The sequence below is a fragment of the Pogoniulus pusillus genome, chromosome 20 (assembly GCF_015220805.1).
Source record: "Pogoniulus pusillus isolate bPogPus1 chromosome 20, bPogPus1.pri, whole genome shotgun sequence".
NCBI lineage: Eukaryota > Metazoa > Chordata > Aves > Piciformes > Lybiidae > Pogoniulus > Pogoniulus pusillus.
The window spans coordinates 7,856,384-7,883,524 of record NC_087283.1 but is presented as its reverse complement, the minus strand read 5'-3'; the positions used below and the strand labels follow the sequence as shown (position 1 = coordinate 7,883,524).

Below are 27,141 nucleotides of genomic sequence, written 5' to 3'. Positions count from 1 at the left end.
GGGAGGGGAGGAGGAGGAGGAGGCAGGCGATGGTCCTGTAGAAGGGGGTTGCTTTGCTCTCCCCTGCTGCCAGTGCGCGGGCAGAGCTCGGAGCCCTGTGGGGTCCCCGGAGCATCCTCCTCACCTCCGAGAGGGGACTGCGACGGTCTCGGTGGTGAGGGAGGGGGATTCACGACAGCAGACTTTCTGTGAGAGACTGAAGCCAGCTGTCTCCTAGTCCTTTTCTCACGGGAAAATCCCCAGTGGGTCCTGCTGATCCAGAGCTGAGGCAGCTCTGCTGGACCCCACGGCAAAATGGGGCTGAGGTGGGGTCCAGCCCCCAGCAGACCCCATGGCAGCCCTCTTTTTTCCAGATCTAGGTGTTTGCTGGGAAACAGAAGTTTTATCACTCTCTGCAGCTTGGTGCCAAAGCTCTCCCAGCACTGACATTCCCCTCACACACTCACAGTTCAGTCCTGCTGCTTCCACAGCAGGATTTCCAAAGAATAAGGAAAAATCAAAGCTAGTAAGAGGTCTGGGCAAGGCTCACCTCACCTCTTCCACTGCGTGGCTGGTGCCCAGAAATCTCCAGCTCACCTCAAACCCTGTGCCTGCAACCACTACTGAAATGTGGTTTTACTCACTGTGAAAGGAAACGATTGAGAAATGGCATGCTGAAAGTTCCTTCTTCTTTTTGAAGTAAACAAACAGGAAAAAATAAATCAGTGTGATGAGTAACAACACGAGGATGTGACAGAGCCACTGCTCCAGCAGCCACCAGACTGCAGCGGGATGCTGTGATGGCCAGAGTGAGCAGTTCCAGGTGTCACCATTCCTGTGAATCCCTCGGGATCCTCACCCAGGAGCACCACGGGTTGTTGGGGTGCTTCAACCTCAGCCCAGGATGTCCCCTTGTGGAGGGGCATCAGTGATGGTCCAGCACAGAGGCAGGTGAGCATCCATCTTCTAGATGCAAGCAAAGCAGCTATGTTGTTTTCAAAAGCCACTCTCCAATCCTCACTCCAAAGTTGCTGGGGGAAAAGCCCTTCCATTCTTCTGAGCAGTCAATAGTTATGTCTTTGAGCAAAACACTTTTATATACTGCTTACAGGATATTGTGCCTCTAAGTAGCTTGTTTAAACCCCAGCGCTGCTCAGAAAGCAGAATGACATCGATCAGATCTGTTCCACGGCGGTGAGCAGAGCAGCCAATATTGGCAGCTGAGAGAGCAGCTCCCCTGAAGCAAAGAAACAACCCCTCTGAAGTCAGCTCCGAGACATATATCTGCTGCTTGAATCTCTGACACCACTTCCCTGACAATTCCTAGACAAGGAGCTGATCCTCATCACTTGAGGTCTAGCACCGCTCCTAGTTTGTGCCTTTTAAACTGAGCTGCAGCTGGGCCACGGGAGAAATGGTGCTCTCACCAGGCAGTCCCAGCCTGCAGCCTGGCATGGATGCAACACCCTTTCTGGCTGCTCTTCCCCACTGACCACACTCTCTAAGCTGTATTTAGAAAGAGCTTCTGTTTACTTCAAAACAAACTGTATCTGTGCACCGACAGCATATGGTCCATCACTTGGACCTGAAGCTTCTACCTTGCTAACAGCGACTCAATGCACTGTGGGCAGCTCTGGGGCTGCCACCAGGGCTGGCAATTCAAAGACCACGCAGAGCCGGGCTGACAAGAGGTTCTGCACTGTTTTACTTCAAAATCACTGTATCCTCCTTTTTCCTTTCCTGTTCCTCTGATTCACTCCAGATCAATGAGTTTTCTCTATATGCAAAGGGTTTGTTTCATCAGTCGAAGGATGCTGCAGGCCCCAGTTCCCTTATTTCCCCAAGTAAAGAGGGCCAAGAGTGGTGAACCAACATGCCCCTACCCAGTCTGCCACCTCAAAACCACACAGCCCCACAGCCCTGAGTCAGAAGGTGCTGTTCACTCCAATTACCAGAAAGCTGAATTAACTCCTTTTATACGTACTGGTATACAAATTATTTCCAGATCTCAGAGAAATTCCACATTTTGTAATCTCCACAAACATTCCTATGGGATATGAATGCCTGTAGGATGGTTTGAGCTGTCTGACTGCCTCATCAGCCTTGTTACCTTACAAAGATTTGATTTAATTAATTTTTAACATACACACCACTATGTTTTCACTGCTCAAGACACAGATGGGGCCCAGGGAGTGCTTAGGGATGAGCACAGCCCGGAACGAGACTTTTTCCTCCACCTCATTTTGTCTCGAGTCAGCAGTTTCAGGTCATACATTTGACCAAGCCAAAACAATCAGAACTTGCTTTTAATCATTCAGCATCATTACTGCCTTGATTATAACGTCTCCATTTCATATGTGGTAAAAGCCACATAAAGCAGGCTGCATATATAAGTATATATTAGGAGAGAAGGCTTTTAATGTAATAGCCAATGAATAGGAAGAAAGACAGATTTCACTCTGCCCTCTTAATTGAGCATGCAGACAGTATGTCTTGATTTTCAGCTTCAAGGACATTCCCCTTTATTTCCTATTCAAATAGAAGCTCAGTTAATAACAGCCCCAAATCTGAGCAGGGACAGAGGGAAGAGCAGAGATGCTCGAAGCCATAGTTACTATCTGGTTTTGACTCTCACTCCAGAAGAGAAGGAGGAGAAGAGTAGGGATGAAGTAAACATGGTGGCAATAGGATACATGCAGAAACTTGGCTGTAATCATACAAAGGAGACCAGCAGCTACTCCTGATGGGTACGGGGCAGACAGCAGCACGGCCATGCTCCTGTCTGGGGGAACCAAATCCTCAGCTTCACTGTCTGCTTGTGTTTCCCCTCCTGTCTGGGCTCTGTGTTTGTTGGAGGGTGACACAGTGGGGTAGAAGTGGCTGAGAAATCCCCACTGTGCCCATACTGCTCTTCTGCTGGGATGAGATGAAGATGCTTCAGTCTTTTGACCATATGGCGCAATGCTCCCTTGGCATCATACAGAGGCTGCTCCAGCAGACAAATTAACAGCATGGTGATCCCAAATCACTGGGGTCCAAGCATTTACAGATCGATTCCCAAGCACAGCTAATATTTGGCACTGCAAAACCATGTCTACTCTTGCTGCACTCCTGTTTCAGGGCAGCCTAGACTGTGGCAAGCCAGGTTCACAGAATCACAGGGGTTGGAAGGGACCTCTGGACATCAGTCCAACCTCCCTGCAGGTTCACCTACAGCAGGTGGCATAAGATGTTGTCTAGGTGGGTTTTTGAAGGACTCCAGAGATGGAGACTCCTCCACCTCTCTGGGCAGCCTATTCCACTGCTCCACCACCTTCAAAGTAAAGAAGTTCCTCCTCACGTTTAGATGGAACTTCCTATTTTTGATGTTGTGCTTGTTACTTCTTGTCCTGTTGTAGGATGCCACTGAAAAACACCAGCCCCATCTTCCTGACACCCACCCCAAAGGTATTTCTGAGTATTAAGACTCCCTCTCAGTCTTCTGCTCTCCAGGCAAAAAGGCCTCAAGTCCCTTTCTTCATAAGAGAGATGTTGCAGTCCCCTCATCATTTTCCCAACCCTTTGCTGTTCATCTGCAGCTTCTTTTCCTCCTGCTCATAATAGAAAGCATTTCCCATGCATTTCCTCTGCTGCTGATATGCAAGAGAACAACTCCTCACCAAACTTGTGATTTGTCAGTGTCCAGGTGAAATGTTAAACCAGTAAGGCAAGGCAATAAGCACAAAATCAGTGAAGACAACAGTTAACTGTTGAATTCTGGGGACACCAACGACCAGACTAAGCACAAGTGAAAACTGAACTAAAAACTACAACCCACTCACCTTGGTATAGAAGCTTGCCACATTTCATGGTTATGTCTGCAGTGAGAGATGGTGAAACACTTCTGCAGCACTGAAAAAGGCAGTACAGATCTGCAGACTGAAACAGCTCAGAAACACTAACCCAACACTTACACTCGGAGATTTCAGCCCAAACCAGAGAAGGTGAATTGCAGTCACAGCTACCAGCAGCTCTTAGGTCTGGTGGTTTGCTAATACAAATGCTTCTCCAAGCCCTCAGGTCCTTACAGCCTGCAATAAATCCCACGGCTGCATGAATCCTGGAGCATCCTGGGAACACCCACTGCATGTCGAAGGTGCACTCCTCACTCCTATTCAGAACTAGATTTAGAGCAGATTCACAGAGATAAACCCCTCATTGACAGCTCGGGACCTTCCCCGAGTGTGGGCAGCAATTCTGACAGCAGCTGGAGAGCTGTTAAGCCCAGGAACCTCGTGTGTGCCACCACTGCCCTCTGCTGCAGCCCGTCCCTGCGTGAGACAGTGTCTGGGGCGTGGGGGGATATGATGGAAAACAAAACCATTTCCCGATTGAAAACCACACAGCCTTCCCTCACTCCCGAATACCCTGTGCTTTTGATAATCCTTCTCCCTCGCCCCAATAAATCTTCCCCCAGGCAGGCTCACGGGGTAAGATTTCTCTAAGAGCTTTCTGGATTCGCACCCCTGAAGTCTCTGCTTTCAAAAGCTCCAGGCATTAATGTGCACTTTTCAACAGCTATTTCTTAAACCCTGGTTCAAACACCAGTAAACAACCACCAGATCTATGGCGTGTTGGGGGGGGGGGGGGGAGGGTGTTGGGTGGTTTGTTGGGGTTTTCTTTTTCCCCTTTACATAATCACGAGCAAAGCAAATTATCTAAAGGCTGCAAAATCCTTCTTTTGCAAGAGCAAGAGAGGTTGAAAGACAAAAAAAACTAAGAGCTGTGGTTATGTGTTCACAGCAGGCTGTTGCTACACTCTTTTTGCTCTCTATTTCCTTTGAGTAATAGGCTGCAGAAGACAAGATTTCAGCAAGTGCATTTGTAATATCCTTAGTGAAAAACAAAAGTACTACCAACGTGAACAATTTCCACTCGGTACTAGGAGAGGATTTCAACACTTGTTTTTGAAACTGACAATTACTCACTGCTGCTTCTTTTAGGATAATTAATAACCTTTCTAACCTGTTCACACCGAGTGACAGGCTGAACAGAATTGCATTTTCTGCAGCAGGAGAATCTCTTACCATCTTCTGCAACCTTGACACCTTGCCTAAGATGTCTATGGTGCATAGAAAAGATCTAAGTTTCAGACTAGAACTTGAGTTGTGATATAAATTTGTTTTCTATTCTTTTACCCCAGAGGAAAGTGGGAAATTCACTGCAGCTCCCAAGGGAAAAGAGTAACATTTATCTCCCAAAACCTTCTGACAACATAGGATCATAGAATTGCCCAGGTTGGAAGGCACCTCTAAAGGTCATCTATAGTCCAAACACCCTGCAGTGAGCAGGGATATCCTCAACTAGATCAGATCACCCACAGAATCATTGAGCCCCACCTTGAGTATCAAATAGGACGTTCTTAGGACCAAGCCTATAGTAGATAAAACCCCATTAGGCAATTAAACTGTAATTTAAACACTACACTATTAATCTGTCACACATGCAGTGACTCAACACAAATCTCATTAGTTGTAACACCAGTGTCTTCTTTCAGATTTTCCTAGTCTTCCTCTCTTCACCCTTTTTAAGCTGTTTTAAGCCGTCTCACCTTTTTAAGCTGTTTCTGCTGTGCTGGACTCCATTTGAGACTGCTCAGCCTGCTCCTGGTGTTAACATTGTTGTGAAATTGAGGAGTCATCTGTACCTGCACACTCATTTGTTACTCACAACAAGACTGAGACTAGCTCAGCTTTTTCTTTCCAAAAGACAGCACAAGGCAAGACTTCAGATAGCAATAAGCTGAGCTTCATTTCATTGCACATTCTCCAATCCTGGGGAAGCCCTGTAGGGCTCCTGGCAAGCAGCAACCATCCCCCAGAACAAAATGTAGAAGTATTGTGTTGTAAAGCCTGTGTTACAAACCCATCCATGAGTAACCACATCTGTAAATAGTAAAAGCCTTTTGCTAGGAAGTTCCTCACCAGTAAGAGTCCTGTCTGGGGTCCAGTTTGTTTATATTAGGTATATTCAGTCCTGGCTACAAACTCACACCCATAAGTTTGGAGTAACTTGGGTTAAAACTCACCAGCCACTGCATCTTGTCTAGTCAAAACCCAAGTTAATTGCAAGGACTGATGTCAAGTAAATATATTCTCTACTCATCAATCACAATTTTATCTGGATTAAGGTGGTGGTAAACCATTAGGGTTACTATCAGCCATAGCTTTTCACAGTCCACTGGAGACAGATGGAAACACTCAACATAGCTACAAGAGAAAACCAACCTAAACAAACATATTGATTTCTGCTGAGGAGAAACCTCCTTCACCCAGGGTGCTGAAACAGGACATAATTGTCAGCCAGTATACACCAGTAGTTTCCAACTGGCTTCTTTCCTACTTGGAACAACTCCTACCAATTCTCCATCATTTCAAACTCAATGTAGAACTCATGTCTCACCAACACTGGCTCTGGGGTGACTCTCATCATGGGTGGCCCTGTGTTGGGAAACCCTGGAAGCATCAGCCCTTTAGCAGTGGCCTGGCATGCTGCTTTGGCAGCCCAAACTTTGAGGCATTGGGCTCAGTGAGCAACCAGGAGTAGAGGTTTTCCCTGGCTAAAATCAAAGAAAATTGGTTTGGAGTTGGTGATATGTCACCAAGATAAAAGACACTGTCTCAGTTACAACTTTTGGATCAGAAAATTCTAACAAAATATGCTAATGAAAAAAATAACAATGCAGTTGAGTATCCAAAGCAACTGACAAACCACCGAATTTCTTCAGCATCAGGATTGCAGCACTGCTAGAAAGGTGGCATGGTCTAGTATTGCCACAGCCCAATCCTGCCTGCGGTAAGGCAGGGCTGCTGACAGCATTTAGTGACTGCATTGTCTCAAGGAGTGACTTACCTCATTTTGAATAGACAGGATGATGGCCTTGATAGCTCTGGAAGTCAGCTGCTGACTTAAGAGAGATCATTTCCTACAGAGGTTGGAGTTCTCTTTTTAAAGCAGCATCATGCAGCAGACATCACACTGCAGGGGCATGGCGCACAACTCTCATTTGGAGGGACCGCAGCCTATCCCAGTCAGAAGGGTACAAAAGGACCACAGTTTGAGCTCCACACGTTGCATTTACCACAGAAGATCCTGCTGGGATGTACATAGGACCTTCACACAGGATACGAAAGGGATTCAATTCCCTTCAGCCTTGCAACTGCCACATCTCAGGTGCAGGCTCTGCGTCAGTCTTCTAGCTGTTCTGGGAAGACTGATCCCCTCTCTCCTCTCTAATTTCACTCCTAGCTCAGTGCCAAATGGGAACGTTCCTACAGCACCAAAGGGAACATTTCTATAGTTTCAAGATACTGCAGAAGATAAAACAGGGAATGCTATGGACACCTTGTGAAAGCACCAGAGAACAACTTTTTAAGATTCCCAGTGTAAAAATTACACTAGAGGAAAAACAAAACCCACACACACACACACACCTTAAACCAACTTTGTGACTTTTATTGATGGGCGACAACTTTATACTTCTAGATATCACTAAACTGTGTACAATTAGGAACTCAACATTATAGGAGAGCAGACAGCAAAATTAAACAAAGCAGACTTAAAGAAATATCAATCTTAATTATTTTGCCCATTTTCTTAATTTCATGTACACAGAAGCATAAATGCAGTTTGAAATTTCTTAATAGCAATAAAGTTACAATCACCCATCTATAGAGACTAACATCTGAACTCCAAATATTTGATCTGCAATGTGTACTTAAGCAGTTTCTCGTCGCATCATTGTTAAAATGTGTCTTCCTATTCAGAACCAGCAACTCTGCAGTTTTTGTACATGTTTTGAAGCACATAGGACCATTTCCACCTCATACACATCGGCTCATATTTTACCACTTATCAAAAACTATTGGGGGGGAAGCAGAGAGAGCTTTTTATTTTTTTTTTTTAAAATTTTTTTTTTTTTTTTTTTTTCTTTTTTTTTTTTCCTTTTTTTTTCTTTTTTTTTTTTTTTTTTTTTTTTTTTTCTTTTTACTTAAGTAAAGATAAACATTTTCACAGAAATCTACAAGTTCTGTTGCTGGTGCAGGGTTTTCTTCTACTACGCAATTAGAAAGTGGGAATCGAATGCAAATCCGCTTTTATTCTCTTAGGATTCAGCATTAATTCGTATTTTTTAATCTAGGGTTTTTTGTTTGCATTTCCATAATTCACGAGACTTGAGTCTTTCAAGCGAGTGACTTCATTCTGCAAAGTCAAAGGTCAACACAAACTATGTTGTGCACAAACCCCAAGGCATTTTTCTTTTACCACTCTATCCCATAGCTCTAAGGAAAGGGAGGGGGAAACAACAAAACCAAACAAACAAAAAGAAAAGGAAAAAGAAAAGGGGTGAGAGAGGGGCAAAAAAAAATATCACTCAAAAGAGCATTTACAGGAGGAAACAAAAGAAGAAGTTAGTGATAGTTGGTGTTCTACAAAGCAGGTATCTTGCACACACAGCGAGAGAGGGCAAGGTTTCACAGCAGGTCAACCCGGCGGTAGTACAGGAGGTAGGCTGTGCGTTCTGCAGACTGTGTCACCACCTGGCTCTGGCTGATCACCTTCACCGCCTGGTCATCGATACGTAACCAGCCGTTCAGACCGATTTGGAAGACGTCCGTAGTGTAATGGCCACCAGTTGCGCTGTTTCCGTGATGGTAGACAACTGCAAAGAGAGGTTTGTGATGCGCACAGACCCTCTACAAAGGGAAATGCCCACTGAAAAAGGAACCCATAGGGTCACAGGATGTTAGGGGTTGGAAGGGACCCAAAGAGATCATCGAGTCCAACCCCCCTGACGGAGCAGGGCAATACTGTCTAACACAGATCACAGAGGAACACATCCAGGCAGGCCTTGGAAGTCTCCAGAGAAGGAGACTCCAAACCTCCCTAGGGAGCCTATTCCAGTGCTCTGTGGCCCTTACAGTAAAGAAGTTCCCCCTTGTGTTGAGGCAGAACCTCTTTTGTTGCAACTTACTCCCGTTGCTCCTTGTCCTATTAGAGGGAGCATGTGAAAAGAGCTCCCTGTGATAGAACAAGGAGCAAATAAATTAAAAAACTAAATACTGCCCTCTTCATGGTTTGGTCAGAGGACAGGATCTGGTTTAAGTAAGAATCTTGAAGTGTTGACAACTTGCTTGCATTTGATGCTCTGTTGCATTGGGTTGGGCTGAGCTGGAGTTAATTCTCCCCAGAGCACTGCTCTAGTGCTGTGTTGTGCAGTGCTATAGCTGAGTGTCAATAGCACACCAGCGTTTGGGCTACTGCACCCAGGCTGTACTTTTCCAACATTCCCTTGCCTCAAAAGTATGCTGAGGGGTGGGCAAGACGTTGGGAGGGGACACAGTCAGGCCAGCTGACCCTAAATGACCAAAAGAGTATTCCATGCTGTATGGCCTCAGCTCGCATATATAAGTGAAAGAAGGAAGTCTGGGCACATTTGCTGATGTTGCCTGTCCTCCAGAGCAACCACCATGTGTACTGAAGCCCTGCTGAACATCCTCTGGCTTCATGGGAAGTAGAGAACAACACTGTTGTTTGCTTTTGCTTTGCATTATTAAAATTACTTCCAGCTTACTACAGGCCTTTTGTTATATTTTCCCTTCTCCCCTGTCCATCTAAGAAGAGGAGCGACAGAGCAGACTGCTGGGTACTGGACCCCCAGCCAGTGCCACATTACCACAGTTACTAGTAGTAGTGGTTCCTCCAGTACGGTTTCTCCATACTAAAGCTCACAAAGTTTAAATAAATTAAGAACCCAAAGCACCAAAATTGCTTTTTGCAACTTGCAAGGGGATTTTCTTGGAAAGATTTGCCTCACAAAGGCCACCTGCAGCAGCACAGCACGCCCTTCAGAGCTTCTGACAGGAACCACCATGCTTTGCCCTATGTTCCAAGCACCATGCTCACTGTCTGCTAACGACAGCAGTGTTTTATTGGAACCATTTGTAAAAAAAAAAATAGGTTATCAGGTAAAACTATGTAGCACTGTAAAAAACATCAGGGAGGACTAGGGAGTATTCCATATGGCAAAAAAATCACACAACTTTACACAAAGAAAGAAAGATAAAAAGGCTAACTTGGACGACACAACTCAGTTATTCTCCCTCTGATTTTTGGGGTTTTTTTTGTCATTTTCTCCTACTGCCAAGAGAATAAAACTGGCTGCTCTCCTCAGTTCTCCCCAGAAGCGTTCTGCAGAGAAATGTTTCAGTTTTCCTTGCATAAACCCAACCCAAAGCTTAAGGCTGAGCTTTGTGCTAGGTGTGACAACTGCCTCCACAAGGAAGAGATTTTTTTATCTATGAAACTCTACGGATGCATGTAAAAAACTGCATTTAACTCCTTCTGAGCCCTACCTAACCACATACTTAAGAAAAATAAAACCCAGAAGGAATTGCTTTAATGTAAAAGCAGAAATATGCAACTCTGAAATTGTTTACGCTCTTTCAGACTAGAAACACACTTCAGGCACATTCAAGAGTTTCTTCACTCTTATGAGAAGAAACCTTTCAGAAAAATGGAAGCAAAGCATAAAGGCAGAATATACAACATCTATACATTTGAGGGAGTTTGAAAATTGAGGTTTTCTTACACTAGCTGAAACTCAAATTACTGGGTTTTAAAGAAAATTTTAAATGATCAGGTAAATCTTGCATGATATCTGAAACTTAATTCTTCAAAAGCTTATTTCACTACATTACAATTCATCTAACAAGCTCCGTTTCTGTGCATGAGAAGTCCTGGACTGACAGGACACTTAAAGCACTGTACTTTTCCACAAGAGTTAGGAAAAAAAATCCCAGCAGTAACCTTCAAGCCACCTTAAATACACTGCTTGAACTTACACCATGAAAACCACTCTCAATAAAAAATTACACTGCCAGAAACAGTCCTGAATTTCCACAAGAGACAGGTATGTTATTTCCTTCTGCGACCTCAGCGGTCACAAAACTAGATCCAAACCACCAAGTCACATAAGGCCATCAGTACTGGCACAGTTTTGGTGATGGAGAAGTGAAGATCTCCACCTCTCCAGTTTATTATGTTCTCCTGAGGCCAACAGAAACAAGCAGGTGTAAATCATAAACTGTGTAGGAGTTTAAAACTTCAGGAAATTCAACACTGCCCAGAGTGCTTTGTTCACTATTAAAATGCTGCTTCTGAATTCTTACATAAGCTTCCAATTTTAACTACCAACTTGGACATTCCATGTACATCACTGACACTCTTAAAAAGATCATTTCCTCACATGAAAGTCATCATCTCCTCCAAATTAAACTGTTCCACCTACAATATGCTATTCGTACTTTGCCATCCTGAGGGTTCAAAGGGATGCAGAGCTCATGTGTAAACAGACATTTTAAAAGACATAATGGAAACATTATTCTGAGGACATGTGGTGTATTTTAGGGATATACTGCAGCTGCACCTCAGCTTCTGCTGGTATTTTTCAGGGTGGATCTGCTACAAAAGCCTGGGTTTGTACAAAGGTGGATGAGTGAGATGCACAAACACAGCTATAACAACGTATGTGTATCGGTACGTGTGCAAAAAATCCCCACTAGATAAAAGAATCTGACACCCACAAGCCACTTCACTGTAATCCAAAACAAAAATGTGTACAATGCAGGAAAACTCCAGTGTTTCTAGAAATCCATGTGCAGAATTTGTACTTGTAATACACAGACCAGAGGCATATAGACAAATACCTGCAAAGAGCCGGTAGGTTCTTTGGCCTTTAAAAATTTTACTTTTCACACCAGGAGATAGTAGCTCTGGAGGAGGGAAAAAAAAAAGGCACAATGGCAACAGTTAGCAAGTTTAGAAATTCAATTTGAAAAGGGATCAATTATTTCTCAGAGAAACCAACACTACCATAAAAGAGAAAGTTTTAACTAAACAAAAATATAATGTGCTGCACTTTAAAGAGCAGGCATTGTTCTGACACCTGGTAATCAAGGCTACGAGTTTTGAGGTTTGCTGAACACTTACATTTGTAGGTTTAAAATTATCATCAAAAAGAGTGAAGAGAGGGGGAGAAAAAAAATAAAGAGGGCAAAAGATCAGACTATTTTTTTCCCTTTCATTCCTGCTGTCAAACAATGACAAAAAACACCATAAGTCATGCTATTATAAATTTTGTCCCTCAAGGTGAACTGAACTAGTTCTGCAAATTCAAGTTCTTTAAGGAAATTTCTAAAATAAAATAAAGCAAAACAAAGGGTTACTGTCTGACAAAGGACAATACCTCACTTGAGATAAGAGTAATCATTAACTTGATTTTTCCTTGTTTGAGCTACTGGCTGGCTAGTAGTCAACGTATCAGATGAAAACAAAATGCACTTCATTTGGCAAGCTACAGGTGCTCGGTTATATGCAAGCTCTCATACATTTTATAATCAGTACCTCTGAAGGTATTTATTAAATGATAGAACTTAGTTGTTTAACCTCTGAAGCATGGCTTGGCCACCTTCAGGCTGCATTTTCTATGAAACACCAGTTTCCTCTCACTGCCCACTGTTTATTACCATCATGTCATTTCTGTGAATGAAATTTGAGATAAAAATACATAGTATTACTTGGCCACAGTCTTGTGTAGGGACACAACCTTCATTCTACAGGGTCACTTCCAGTATTTGTTCTCAGCAATCTATGACCTTACTCTTTGGATCAGCAGGAGGCTCTTATTTGGCCAACTTAATGTCTAGGATATGTCAGAGGTCTTAACATCTCTCGTCATGATGTTCTTTGCAAAATGAATACTCAAACTCATACACAGGCAATGTCAGGTTCAGAAGTACTAAACTCAGAAACCCAAATATATTCTTTTCATGAAAATAAAGAAGGGAAAAAAAAAGGAAAAACGATAAAGAGAAAGAAAAGCACACAAGGCATTAATCCAAATTATTACATTTCCAGGTAACAATGGAAAATAAATCTTGTGCACAAGAAAGAAAAGTGAAACACAGATATGCCTAAAGATGGGGGGGAAATCTGTTAAAAAAAATCTTTACCTTTACTAATTTCCAGATCAACAAAATACTCAATATTCTTGACAAGCTTCTGACATCCACCAGTCTTCTCATATACAAACCGCTTGAGATGCAAAACAAGAACAGGGGGGAGCTCTTCTAGTGTGACTCTTCGACTGATCTCCACCTAACACAGAACAAAGATGAAGAAAACCTGTAATTTTTGTTAACTGCTCAAGATTGCTCCTTTCAACGAGGAGTAAGCATTTAGTTTCAAACATACCAGTAGAAATGCAAGATTTGTTATTAGTATCATATCAATTTATGACAAACACTGAGTTTTAGGATTTAAAGCACACTGGGTCTTCAACCAAAGTGTTGCCTGAAAAGAAAGCCCAATAGTGTCAGTAATAATCTCTACACAAAGTAGTCACCTGAGTTTTAAGAGTTCAAAATATGTCTTTCTGCATCCCAAATCCATCAAATCCCTGGGGCAAGAATGGCAGCTTCACGAAGCACCGAGAGGATTTTTTGTGTAGTTTGCACATTGTTGTTTTTGTTTGTTTTCAAATCCAGCAAGCCAAACACAATCTTGTTCTTTCCACTCAACAACTAAATGCTTACAAGTGCCCACCTCCTCAAGCATCAGGAAATAGTATGCAGAGTAAGAAGTTAGGAGGCAAACTCTTGAAGTAAAGGTAAAAACACGAAGTTCACACAATTCCCCCACGGACTCATGAGAGCCTGCATCTTCCACGCATCTTAGCATGGAACAGCTTCTGCTTTTAGGGAGCAAATCTAGAGAGGTTTTATATGAAGAAAAAAAATATGCATTTGAGTCATCCTGTTATAATTATCTCAAGATTTTTCTATACTGAGTCTTCCAAATCTCAAATATGAAGTCTTCAAATTCAGAGTTTTATGCAAAAAGGGAACTTAACAGCTCCCAGGAATTGAGGATGCTGAAGAATGTTACAGCAGTGGTTTTAGCAACTGCCATTCTCCACCCTCAGTAACCAAGCTGGCACAGAGGAACAGATGCCTGCACTTCAGCTCACAGCACTGTGCTAGTGTAAACCACAAATCAAAGCAGTTCTGTGTGACAGTGCCAGATTGAAGAGCAGCAGCTGAGAAATAAGCACATGTTCTGCTGTCTTAACTGCACGAAGGGACCCTGATTTCTGGCAGCAACACTACCAACCAAAAGTGCCACAAATGTTTGTTTTGTGAACATGAGTCAGAGTCCCAAGAAAATACTTTTAAGATCCTCAAGGAGCAGTTTGAGAACTCCAGGGGATGTGAAGACTCCTTCCAAGGAATATGTGGAAGGTAACTTGGAAAAGTAAACACGGTAAGGTCAGTTTGTTACTCAAGAGCTCACTTTTGTGAGAAAACTAAAGCAGGGCTGCAAGTAGGAGTAAGAAATTGAAAAGAAAATTGTTGTAGTGAAGGTAAAAATCAAGCCTTTAAAAAACCCCAATACATATCTGTTAAATATTCAAAATTTAACAAACTTCTCTACAATACTAGAAGGAACCAAAATAACTTTCTTCAAATGTTAGTGAGCAAGTGAAGTTGGGTCAGAAACAGCAAAAGAAAGCCCCTCCAGTTTAAGCACTTATTTTCATTTAAAATCCTAATTGAACACTGCAAGAAAATGTCTGATTTCCTGTTTATATTAATACACAAAGATGTTCAAAATCTAAGTCCTAGCTGATATTTCTCCAGCCTTCTCTTAAAGCAGCAAAGCAAAGTCTACAAGCATCATAGATAACACCTAGTCTAGGTTCGGTCCTATTCCTATTTGAGTAATCAATCTTCTACTTTTCACAGCAGCCTTTGGTATATTTTTGCATCTGCTTCAGCTCCTCCACTCTCCTGGTTCTTCTTGAACCTGAAGAGTTCTTCCCCCTTATCAACTTTTATACTGTCATTCAGCTTGATTGCTCTTTTCCAGATATGCTCCTTTACTAAGAACATCTAACATCCCCCAAGAATCAGTTTGCTAAGACCAACTAAAATCTACCCTCAATAGTATGTATTATCACCACAGTTCATCTGGTTAATTTAACACACACTCCAGTTAAACCTATGATTACTACATCAGCTTAGAAAATACACCTATTTACAGGTATACTTTTAAGAGCTAGCTCTCTTCCTTTCAGTGTGTATTTAAGTACAATACATTTTACCACCACAGGGCAGTTAAAAGCTCAGTACCTCTTTTGTTAAATAGTAATATTCAAGCAACTATTTGTAAACCAGTAACTGTATAAAATCCCTCTTTAAATCTTTAGTGTTTGGCTGTAAAAAGGGATAAACACACCTCTTGCTTGGTTTTTGTGGTATAGCCCTGGACAGACTCTCTTGCCACCAAACTCTCCAACGCATCCTGAACCGTGCGTATCTTGTCTGACTGGATATCCAGCTGCAGGGTGAAGAACGGCTGCAGTGTGGCAGACTCCTTAGAACTCTGTTGATAAACAACAGATCTATGGAAAGACAAGAAGTTAACATGTAATAAAACAGAGTAATTTCGAACAGTACAGAACTTTTAAGTGACAATTAACTGGTCTGCTTTAGTAACTCAATTTACTGCTAATCCAAAAGCACCCAAATACAAAGGTTAAACGAATTTCAACCACCTGGATCCACTTGACTGCAATTTAAATGTTGGTATGTTTTTTTCTTTGCATCCACTTAAGAGTACACTGAGGGAATATTTGAATTGTTCTATTTGTGTAAGGATTAAAACAGGTTTTGGATAAGCAACAAAAAGTTTCCAGAAAAATACCAAAATTTTGATAATGCACTTAAAAATATTTCACCTTTGGGTTCTTCTTGTGCTAAAGTTTTGAAATTATGTTTTCAAATGTTTTCAGCAGTGCAAAAATTTTATGAAGTCTTATATGGTCTTAGGAGGAATAGCCTAGGGAACTGAGTTTTTTTTTCATCTTCAGAAGAGGAGGCTAAGGGGAGAGACATCATCAGCCTCTACAACTACCTCAAATGAGGCTGGAGTGAGGTGGAGGTTGGTCTCTTCTCACATGCAACAAGCGACAGGATAAGAAGAAATTGCCTCAAGTTGTGCCAAGGGATGTTCAGATTGGTTATTAGGAAAAAATTCTTCACAGAAAGGGTTATAAAGCACTGGAACAGGCTACCAAGGGAGGTGGTGGGGTCACAATCCCTGGAGGGATTGAAAAGATGTGTGGATGTGGTGCTGAGGGACATGGTTTGATGGTACTGTTTTAGCAGCAGCCATAGGAGTTCTAGAAAAGCAGCTGGATTTGACCTCAATGGCCTCTTCCAGCCTCAAGAGTTAACGATTGCGACTCTGTGAAAATACTACTGCAAAACTACAAGTTCTACTGTAAAAACTACAACTGACTCCACATTTACCAATAAAAACAAACAAACAAACTTTTTAGTCACTAAGACTGATTTCTCAGTGATTTTAAATTGTTTGCTTAAATCTTGTCTTAGGAAACATAAACTACGCTCCATCAAGAACCAACATTTCCTTTTCCACTCATCATTTTCCATGTCCAGATTTTGCCCATAAAACAGTCTTTTGGAAAACTGGCAGGAGTAACAACCTAGGGCATGGAAACCTGTCTCTTGGGTTCCTTTTTTTTTAGTTATTCTATCTTTGATTATTGTTTATCTATTCTATCAGTTGCAGCCTTTAAGCAGCAGTGATTACTGGCGTGATAATTTTTTGGTGCAATGAGACAATGCACTTCAGTCACAACAGCATTGCACTAAGTGTATCCTTCTTGATTTATTGTTTCTAAAAGCTTGCTTAAAATGTAAAACCAAATGTGACTCAAGAATTATTTTCTTTTGAAAGCAACACTTCCATTAAAAAGCTGCAGCTGCTACAAAAAGTTGGGTTTATACAGCCAAAGAAATTATTTACTATATTGCTACACTTTAGGGGCCTTATGAAGCTTGAAAGTAGTAAGATAATTAACAGAACTCCAAATTAATGAAACCACATTGTGGTTTCTCCAGGTCATATCTGAAATGCTGACACTGTTTTAATGTCTGTACTGCAAACTCCTACCTCAAGAGCCCCTCTGACATAGGCAAAGCCCCTGAAGCATGAAGAGAAAGCCAAAGCATCTTTATATTGGCAAATATATATCCTTGAAAGGAAAGACAGCATATGAAAAACAGTAGCATCTTTCAGTTGAACACTTCCTCTTTGGCTATATTTAAGGACAAAACCTTCAACACATGGCAAGCACAGTATTTTGACACACAAACCCTCTACTGTGTAGGGCTTGCTGCTCTTGGAGCAGCTTTTTAAACTAACCATTATTTAGTGCAACGATCAACAGAAATGGCTCCAAGTGCCTTCAGGCCCAAATATTAAAGCTTTAACTATTAATATGAGTACTATTCAGAAAAGACAATGCTAAGGATTTTTATTTCTTTCATTATTAGAAATTAAACTAACATTTCTTCAAAAATACATGCAGAATTTGATCTGGAAGCAAAATCTTTGCTGGACTGTGATTTTCTGTAACAATATCACCTATTAGAATAATCACTAATTTCAACTGGTCACAAGGAAAATGCACCATTCTCACTGAATTATTACTCTCATGTATCATAGTATGGCTTAGGTTGGAAGTGACCTCCAAATGTCCTCTAGTTCAACCACCCTGCCATAAGCAGGGATCAGGTACCGTAAGAACTGTAAGGTAAGAGTTGTTCAGCAAAGAGGCACTGTCTGCTGCTACTCTGTTTAAACTACAATGGAAGCTCTTTAGCTTGGAGAAGAGGAGACTGAGAGGTGACCTCCTTAGTGTTTCTAAATATGTAAAGGGTGAGAGCCAGGAGGACGGAGCCAGGCTCTGCTGGGTAATACCCAAAGACAGGACAAGGGGCAATGGGTGGAAGCTGAGAAACAGGAAGTTTCATGTAAACATGAGGAAGAAGCTTTTCACTGTGAGGGTGACAGAAAACTGGAATAGGCTGCACAGGAGCGTTGTGGAGTGTCCCTCTCTGGAGATATTCAAAACCCGCCTGGACATGTTCCTGTGTGATCTGGTATAGGTGATCCTGCTCTGGCAGGGGGTTGGACTGGAGGAGCTTTTGAGGTCCCTTCCTGCCCCTGACATTCTGTGATTATGTGTGAAATAACACTGCAGTCGAAGGGAAAAGTTGGTGCTGCTTAGGGAAATAAACAGCAGAGCTCTGTCTCGCTTAAAAGCTTGCTTGCATAATGAATATCTGAAATTCACACAAGCTGAAAGTCAAAAGGGACTTCTGCATGCGACTACAGAAGTCACATGCAGACTCATACATGTAAGTCTCACATTGCTTAAGAAACATTGTTGGGTCTGGTTTTCTTTGTTTGTTTTGCCTATTTTAAAGCAATTAGGCCTAAACAGACATTTAATAGGCAATTAAAGTCTCAAGAGGACAGCCTAAAGTTTCCCAAGCCAAAAGATGCCAACTCAAACCATGTTTTCCTAGATGCTTTTTTCACTTAATTTTTTCCAATTTCGGATGCTTTCGCTTAGTGGAATTCTACTGGCAATCCTGTGTTCAGTCCTTCCCATCTCCACCCTCAGCCTCCCAGGATAAAGCTTTCCAATATCACAACACAAGATACACTTGCTGAAGTAAACCGTGTGACCTGATTTGGGGGTAAAGTGAATGTGGTGGTAGCAGATGTGGGATTGGACCCTGTGGTTCTGATGGTCAGTGCAAGGTTCTGCCTTTTTTCACCATTACCTTTGCTTTATGTCATTTTCTGTGGACTTCAACAGAAGACCTTGTTCTCTTGGTGTTCTTAATTTATAAATTAAAGGAATCATGTAGAGATCTAAATGATTCTGGTCACAATAAATTACTACAGGTATGAACAATACCTTGGGTATATGAACATGTGTTATCAAGGTGGAATTTCACCAATACTTACAAAAATGTGTCTGCCAATTTCTATGAAAAATGTACTTTTATTTGACAGCTGTCTGACTCAACTCCCAGAAGAAGCATTTCAGAGCATTTCTCAGGGAGAAGGCACTAGCCCACATTGTTCACACCTCTAGACTGCATATCTGGCAACACAGGGAGTCAAACCCTAGCAATTAAGTGTCTGTCTCCAATTTAAAAATAATTCTACAAGCCTAGCATTTTTGTTTTGGAATGTTTTTAGTGAGTGTTTACCTTGCTTTCATTTTAAATTACACATTACTCCAAACAAGGCTTCCTCTCCAAAAAAACATTGTCAGTATCTACTTTCTCCTTTCAGCTGGTATCAGACCTGAATATAAGTAATGTCCCTCATACTTTTCGTTCCTGTAACATCTTGTGGTAATCTACATTTGTCCAACCTTCTTTTGCCTTTAACATTTATTAACTACTACACCTAACCTTCCTGCCTCTGGGAAACGTGTCTAAATGACCAAAAGTTTAATACTTTATTTCATTCTTTTACTGACCAGATTTAATTCTTAACAAATCTCACTGGCCCTTTGTATCCTTATTTACAATATGAGTCAGGAATCCTCCAGAGACAACAAAAATTAAGTAGCTCCAAAGTTCTTTGGAATGAAGACATAAATATACAAAGTATACATACTGCAAACTCCTCTGTATGAAACATAGGAGTTTAGTTTTGTTCTCTAAACATCCTATTCTTTTAAGAGGCTTTGAAAAACTCAGGCTCTGCAATAAGTCATAGGATCATATGACCATTGGTCAATTCTCTGATCATTCTAGTCCAGCTTCTGAACTCTCTCTTGCCTAACAACAACTTTCTGGTAAAATGTTCACCTTTCCTTAACCTAACAAACTGTTTAAGAGTTTCTTACATACAACTATCCAATAATGGTGAAAATACAGAAAGCAAAGGAGGGGGAAAAGTTGTTTGTGAAGACAAAGCACTCTACACAGTTTCAACATGTTATGAAAAAGCACTGTACCTTATATGACCACCAAAAATATCAGTAATTGGAGTCTGAACAAAGTCAGCCTGTCGAGTGACTGACGATTTGTTGCGAGGTCCCACTTGCTCCCATTCATCCTCGCTGCCTTCCCCTTGTTCATCTTGCTCCTCTTCTTCATGAATAGTCTGAGCCTCAGGGCCATTGGAAACAGAGAGTTCTTAAAGTGCAGAAGGAAAAAAAGAGGCAACTATTTATTTATTTCTGTATTACAAAAAAGCCCATGTATACCGATGAAGAATTTGAAAGGAAAAAATACAACACAAACAACTTTCAGAGCATCAAATGATTTCACAGCTTTGAGAAAGTAAATGCGAAGTGTATTCCAGGCTCATTTACAGCTGGACTCATTCATGGATTAACAGAATGCTGCTCACTGCTGACTGTACATAAACAGATGTAGTTTTCTAGCAAAGTTTGATATATTTTTAGTAGCAAATTTATAGGGTAGGAAATTAGAAAGCCCAGTTTTATTCTGGAAACATAATTATGCCACTATTAAATACAACTCCTTTTCTGCACAGGTATTTTACAGGGAACCCAAGGCTTAGCAAATATTTTCTCGGCAAGTGCCAAAGGCAGGAGGTTATAAACTGCATGTAGCTGAACAACAAAATATGGAATGATGTTTTTCTATCATAAAGAACTTATCCTGCTACAGAGAAATTGAATAATCAACAATCTTCATTCTACACTTGCCTAAGACTAGCAGTGTTTTCTTTATTTTTAACAGGTGACACAAACATAAAGACACTATAAAATAAAGTGGCATTGTACTCTGCATAGAAATGCTGAGATTTCTTACAAAGAATTTTTTCCTCCAGAATTTAAAAATAATTTACTGTGTCCTGGTTTATATCAGACATAAATTAACCATTAACAAACAAGTTTCCACTTGAGTGGCTTAAAGATCAGTGAAAAGATGTACTGATGTAATTTGGAACTACTACAGAGAAAACCGAAATCCCAGTAAACAAATGACATTGCAGGTATTATGCATGGCAGATGAACATTCCTATGTTTAAGACAAGACTGGTCAAGTTGAGCTAACCTTAAAAAATGCTCAGCTGAGCTCAGGAACAATTTGTAATACAGAAATTTCTTGTTTAGAAAGAGCATGTATGAGAGTTATTATTGTCACTCAGAAAACGTACAGAATAATGTTTCTCCAAGTATCCAGAAACAATTCAGATTATTTGTAAACTGGACAGAAATGACTCATTTCATGAGTCAGACTTCAACAAAATATTACTTGGTAATGCCTTCAAGTCCCCTAAAACATGGCATTCAATCCCTGTCTCAATATGTATTCTTACAGAATCACCACCAAAAAGAGTGTATTTGAAAGACAAAGTTTTGATAGAAAAATACCCCAAACATCCACTAACTTTCATTATGTGGAGAGAGAAGTTTCTTTAGGGTCAGCATTTCTTCATGTAGTCCATTGAGGATAAATCCCAAGTACTCTTCAGCATCCTCTTGTCTGCCCTGAAAAAAATGTTTTGGGTTGGTTTTTTTTTAATTATTTAATTATTTTATTATTTTTAATTATTAGGACATTTTCACATTTTCATTTTAACAGAAGGTTCCTATCTTTGAACATCCAGCTTTCTGCTACTAATTTAACTCACCATCTATTCAACTCAAGAGAAGTCAAATAAAACATACATTTTATTATATCAAGCCCTCATTTTAAATCAGTTCAGAAAGAACCTAACTCATTAATTCTTAACTAGTTGTAAGTTACACCTGGATACAAGCACTTCTACATTAGTTCCAACACAAATTTGATTTAAAGATGTGAGTTACTATATTTTTTTTTGCTACTTCCTTCTAGTGTAATATTAAATGCTGCTCTCAGACTAGGGTCAAATCAAAATATGGCTGAAATTATTGTATTTTCTTTAACTGAAACTAAAGCTAGAACAGTGTTTTGAAGGCTCTGTGGACCTTCAATGGTTCCAAGCTGAATCTCAAACAGAAAAGAACTGATCATTTCTTAATCAATGGCTATATTCCTATAAAGATATATTCCATTACAGTAGCACTCTTTTCACTATACTGACATACCAAACCCAAACTTCTATTTAATATCCTCCCATGATCTACATCTTCAGACAGTCAAGCTTCACTAGAATGAAGGTTTTTATTTCACTGGCATTTAGGAACAGAACTTGATGTATTGTTTTGTGTTGTTTTAAGGACAGTGACTGCCTTGCAATGAAATTACTAAAGTAAAAGATTTGTTAAGTCACACCTTTTCTGACAGACTTGACTTTATAACTGTCAAAAGTCGATAGATGTATGTAGGTTCAAAGGCAGCTCCTGTTCGGATGTCTCTCACCATTTTATCACCTAAAGCTGCAAGGCAAAAAGTGAAGTATCTATAAGTAACAATATATATTAGTTTTAATTTGTTATACCTTGTCTTCATATAGCACTAGATTTTGGAATCCAAAAGGATTTTTTCATTAATAGTTTTGGTACAATTTTAGTCAAGCTTGGAACTCATAGCATACAACTCTTATCCATATAGCCACCCTACACACTTACAGATGGTCCGGAAAAGTTCATACTCTCTTCAACATTGAAGATTAACAAGAATATCCATAACTATCATAAAAGAGCTATCTTAATTCCTTTTTTAACTTATTTGTTATTCAAAAAATGTCCTTAAATCTTTTATATACTTGTAAATCTAAGAGATCACTTTTCATCACTGCAGAAAAACAATTAAAAAAACAAGGACTGGTTTGACAGAACTTTCAACCTAATGGCAATACAAGGCCTCGGAAACTGTATTTGAAAACTACTCAATATAATAAAATGACCTAGAAGTATAACAAGTTGCATAAGACAGCAGAATTTGTTTTACAGAAACAAAACTTAAGGAGCAAACCACAGAAATGTCTGAACTGTTTGGAAATCACTGGAAGAACCAGCTCCTTGTGATAGTTTACGATGTTACATAAACACATTCCTGAAACTGTTTTTCAATTCTATAAGTTTCTTAACACAAGAGATTTGGGTTAGAGATTAAAATTATATTGTAGGTTTCAATTCTTTTATTTCCATCAAAATACATTCTATTTCTGACTACATAATCATCACTGCTCATAAACACCTATTAACAAGAATCATACACCTCAATTTTCAAGCTGAAACAGCACATAGGACCAAGAGGAACTGAAAGCCACAATAACATTCCTGCAGGCACTCTCTAACCACTAGAGACCCATTATAGCCTCATTTTGCTCTGAATGAACATGCCTGTTTAGTATTTAATAAAGAATCAGAGAAGTGAGCAACCTGATAAAGTGAACAGCTGGAAATAAGGAAGAAAGTGAAGTTAAATACAAGTACCAAATAATTAGAAATTACATGTTCTAACTTGGAAGTCATTTTAACAGTGAAGCTAACTTTCAATAGAAGTAATTCTTACTGTATTTGTATCTAACCAAAAGAAGAAAGAAAAAGAAAAGTGAAGCACCTATGCCTTGAGTTGAATGATCAATAATGAAAAGCAATAGCAAACATGTTAAGGCATCAAGAAATCCCCAAAGTCCAAAAAGACATGTAAGCAATCAAGCACCTGTATTTAAAGGTGCATCACACAATACAGATCCTCATCCCACGGTCTTCCTATCATGATTTTTAGACACCTCCCCCTACTCCCACTCACCTTGTTTTGCTTTAGGAGGTACAGGCATATTAGTAAACTCGTTCATTAAACGAACACTGAAACAGAAGGGAAGGAACAACTAGACATGAGCAGCAAGTAAAGACTTAAAATGACAAGTAAAAATTAGATCATTGTCATTAATGTCTGGCAAAAAGAACTAAATCTAAAGAATATCTTAATGAAGCCTGAATAAAGTTCAGACAGAAATACTAAGCTGATCATTGCTAATGAAATCAAGGTGTTAAGTTAGTTCTTGCCATTCTCATGGTTCACTTTTGCATATTAAATGCTTTGAAAGTGATATTCCTCAGGCAAAAGGAAGTATCTTCCTGCTCTACTCAAGCAACTGTAAAATACCAAGGTTCACTGTAGAAGCCATGTATCACCAAAAAAAAAACAAACCAAAAAGACTTCTGGGTACAAATCAAATTCCACCAACTGCAGTAAATGATCACGTGTTAGATATTTCTGAGCAAGTTTAGTGAGATCACAGATGATGATTTTTTTAACATCTACTTACAAACTGTCTATCATTGGTGTTGAGGTACACGGCCGCTGTGATTTTGAATACATTGGAATGGACTTCATTAAATGATACATTGGAGGGCAAGCAACCAAAGCTTGCAGAGTCTATCCAGTGACATTAAGGAAATATTCAGACAATATAAGCTGCATATTAACCAAACATTAAATGATAACAGAAATTATACACAACCCAAAGCTAACTCTGTTATGCAGACCAACCCGATAGTTAAATTGAAACAGACAGGGGGACTTTTAGCACAGCATTAATTAAAGATGTATAAAAGTTACCCTAAAAATCCTGGCACCTCTTGTAGCACACAGCACTACACAGCACACACTGACATTTTAATGCTGAAGAATTTAATTAAAGCAGAAGGAAACACTTAGTTTAGGAGCAAAAGAACTTTCATAGGAAAGATTTTACAAGCTCAGTGAGTAGAAAATTGGCAAGTGATAATCTGCAACATGTCTTCTGAAAAGAATGGAAGAAGCCAACTGACAGACTTCCAAAGTTCAAGGTGACGATTTACCCTCATAACCAAACCAAACAAACCTGATGCGATGTGAGACATTCTGCATGTAAAGAATAGTTTGGAGCAATCAGCAAGTTTATGTTGGGAAAAAATACTTTCAAAATATCAAAATTCATGCTACTTGGGAACAGTGAATACAGAAAATATATTAGAAGACTGGAGGGACACAAAAAATACCTAAGATACATTAACTTGATCTTGATAGTGTGGAAAACTTGAGTAACATATACCCATGTAATACCTTAACACCAAAAAATGAAAAATGAGAGCTAATGCTTAAGTTGTCAAGCTCTGGAACAGGCTGCCCTGAGCGGTAGTAGAGTCCCCACCCCTGGTGGGATTGAAAAGCTGAGTAAATATGCTGCTCAGGGCACTTTGTTCCAGAACCTGACAGCCCTTTTCGGGAAAAAGTCCTTCATCAAGTCCAACTTAAGGAAGTTTCCTCTTGTTATGTAGAAGTGACTGACACTCACTAATTCAGCACTGAAGGATGACTTCAGTTGCCCCAGGTGAAGCTACTTTGTGGGGGAATACAATTCTAATACATTAAAAGCAAGCCAATATTCCATCCCATTATAAAAAGATTAAACACTTATTTTACCCAAGTCATACAACAGCTACAATCAGCTCAACAGAAACCCAAATGATCCACTTGCCAGACTGACAAAAGAAAGGCTAAGAGTAAGGATAGTTACTTCAAGAGAAATAACCACTTGAGCTGATGTGCAGAGTTAACATGACAGGAAGGCTTTCAATCATGAGAAGGTTAGTTTTGAGAAGGAGATAAACTGCAAACAGGGTTGTGAAATCAGCTGCAGGAGAACGTCAGACACAAAGTTCAATGATCCAAAATATCCTTGGATTTACCCTTAAACAAGTTTAACCACGCTAGCAGGATATGAGAAGACAAACACTTCTATAAAATACTTACCAGATCAATCCAGAAAAGCTTTTGACAGATATAATAGACACATTTTAACTTAAGTGAATTAGTTTTTTCCAAGGTAAGGATACAGCATTGATGTAGCACCAGTTTCCTTTGTTGATCAGCCCTCGTGGTTGCAAAGACACCGGTTTATGTATTAGCCTTACATTTTCCAGTATTTCTGCAGAATGAGAAATAGTAAATGGCACATCAACAAAATGCACATGCTGGCCATCAAAGCAAGTCTCTGTTGACACATTACAAAGTAATTCAAATCAATTAACAAGATTCCCAGGAACTCCAGCAAATACTTTTCACTTCATTTAGAACTCTGTTCCTATTTCAAATCAAGGCATGTTTCTTCAACTGAAGACATCCTGGAATTCAGGTCAGGAGAATGCTGGTACAAAAAGTCATCATTTTGTTGCAAAAGTGAGAAGATCCATTGTTTTTTGTTTTCCTAACATTAGATACTTTTATTTATGTAGACACATATATAGATGTAAATTCCCATCAGCTGTAATTCCAATTTCATGAAGCACTTTCCAAATTCTGCTTTGAAGAGAGATGAAGCTGATGGCGTATGTCAAAACCTGTAAACTGAGCCTGATCCATCTTACCAAAGAAAACCCAAAACCCAACCACCTAAAAAAACCCAACATCTCAGCGCAAACAGGACAGGCAGATGCTAATGTGGTCTTCAGAACACTATGTTTTACTGCTAGTTTAAGACTTCCAAAAGTCTACAAGATAACAGGCTTGCATAATAGAATTCCTGCTTTTATTCTGCTTTCAAGAACTTTAGCAATGGCCAAAGTTTAAAAACTAGAAACCACTGCACATAAATAAGTCTGTCTCAGCTATGAAACTGAGAGCAACAGGGGGAGTTTTTTTCCAGGAAGTCTGACCTGCTATTTAGGTATCCAAATAAAAACTGTTTAAGGAAAATATTGGATCTGGTACATTTTAAATTTGAAAAGTAAGGGCAGAAGGTATATGAGACAGAGAGGAAAATGCAAATAAATACAGCAATTGTCTACCAAGGGGGCTATTTACTGTTATAATACATAGGAGAGCCTCTACAGTCCTTATATGCTACACTGCATAAAGCTTTTGAGCTGTTCACTAGACAGACTCTCTATAAAGACAAGAAAACATGACAGAGGCAGAAAGTCTTAACTAAGCTGAGATGGTGACAGAATGGCAAATATAGTTCATGTCCTTCTACTTCCAAACTTTTACCTGCAAGGATCATATTTCCTGCTGACATCAGTTCTAATCAAGCAACACAGCAAAAAAAAAAAGAAACTATTTAAATCAGTCTTTCATTACACAAAGAACCTGACTCATGAAAGGGCAGACAGCAAAAGGATGTGAAAGGGAAAAAGTTTTATATCATTTAGTACAGATGCAAGTGAGTGTTGAAAGACATTTGTTACTAAATTGCAAATGTCCTATTTCAGAATATATTATTAAAGTAGCAAGGTTTGAAATGTGTTGTGTACACTTGTTAATATAAATA

At 40.0% G+C, this 27,141-nt stretch overlaps 1 protein-coding gene across 1 annotated transcript in view; it reads right to left on the bottom strand.

The window, feature by feature from the left end:
• Positions 1-7,946: 7,946 nt before the first annotated feature.
• USP10 (ubiquitin specific peptidase 10) overlaps positions 7,947-27,141 on the bottom strand; it is a 48,899-nt gene continuing 29,704 nt past the window's right edge. Inside the window, exons 5-14 of the mRNA XM_064160048.1 lie at positions 25,709-25,800; positions 24,157-24,266; positions 23,637-23,692; positions 22,212-22,315; positions 21,343-21,442; positions 19,934-20,114; positions 15,316-15,481; positions 13,032-13,176; positions 11,727-11,792; positions 7,947-8,680 (exon numbers count right to left, since the gene is read on the bottom strand). Coding sequence (XP_064016118.1) covers positions 8,493-8,680; positions 11,727-11,792; positions 13,032-13,176; positions 15,316-15,481; positions 19,934-20,114; positions 21,343-21,442; positions 22,212-22,315; positions 23,637-23,692; positions 24,157-24,266; positions 25,709-25,800 — 1,208 coding nt within the window. The 3' untranslated portion in view covers positions 7,947-8,492. The remainder of the gene's footprint in view (positions 8,681-11,726; positions 11,793-13,031; positions 13,177-15,315; positions 15,482-19,933; positions 20,115-21,342; positions 21,443-22,211; positions 22,316-23,636; positions 23,693-24,156; positions 24,267-25,708; positions 25,801-27,141) is intronic.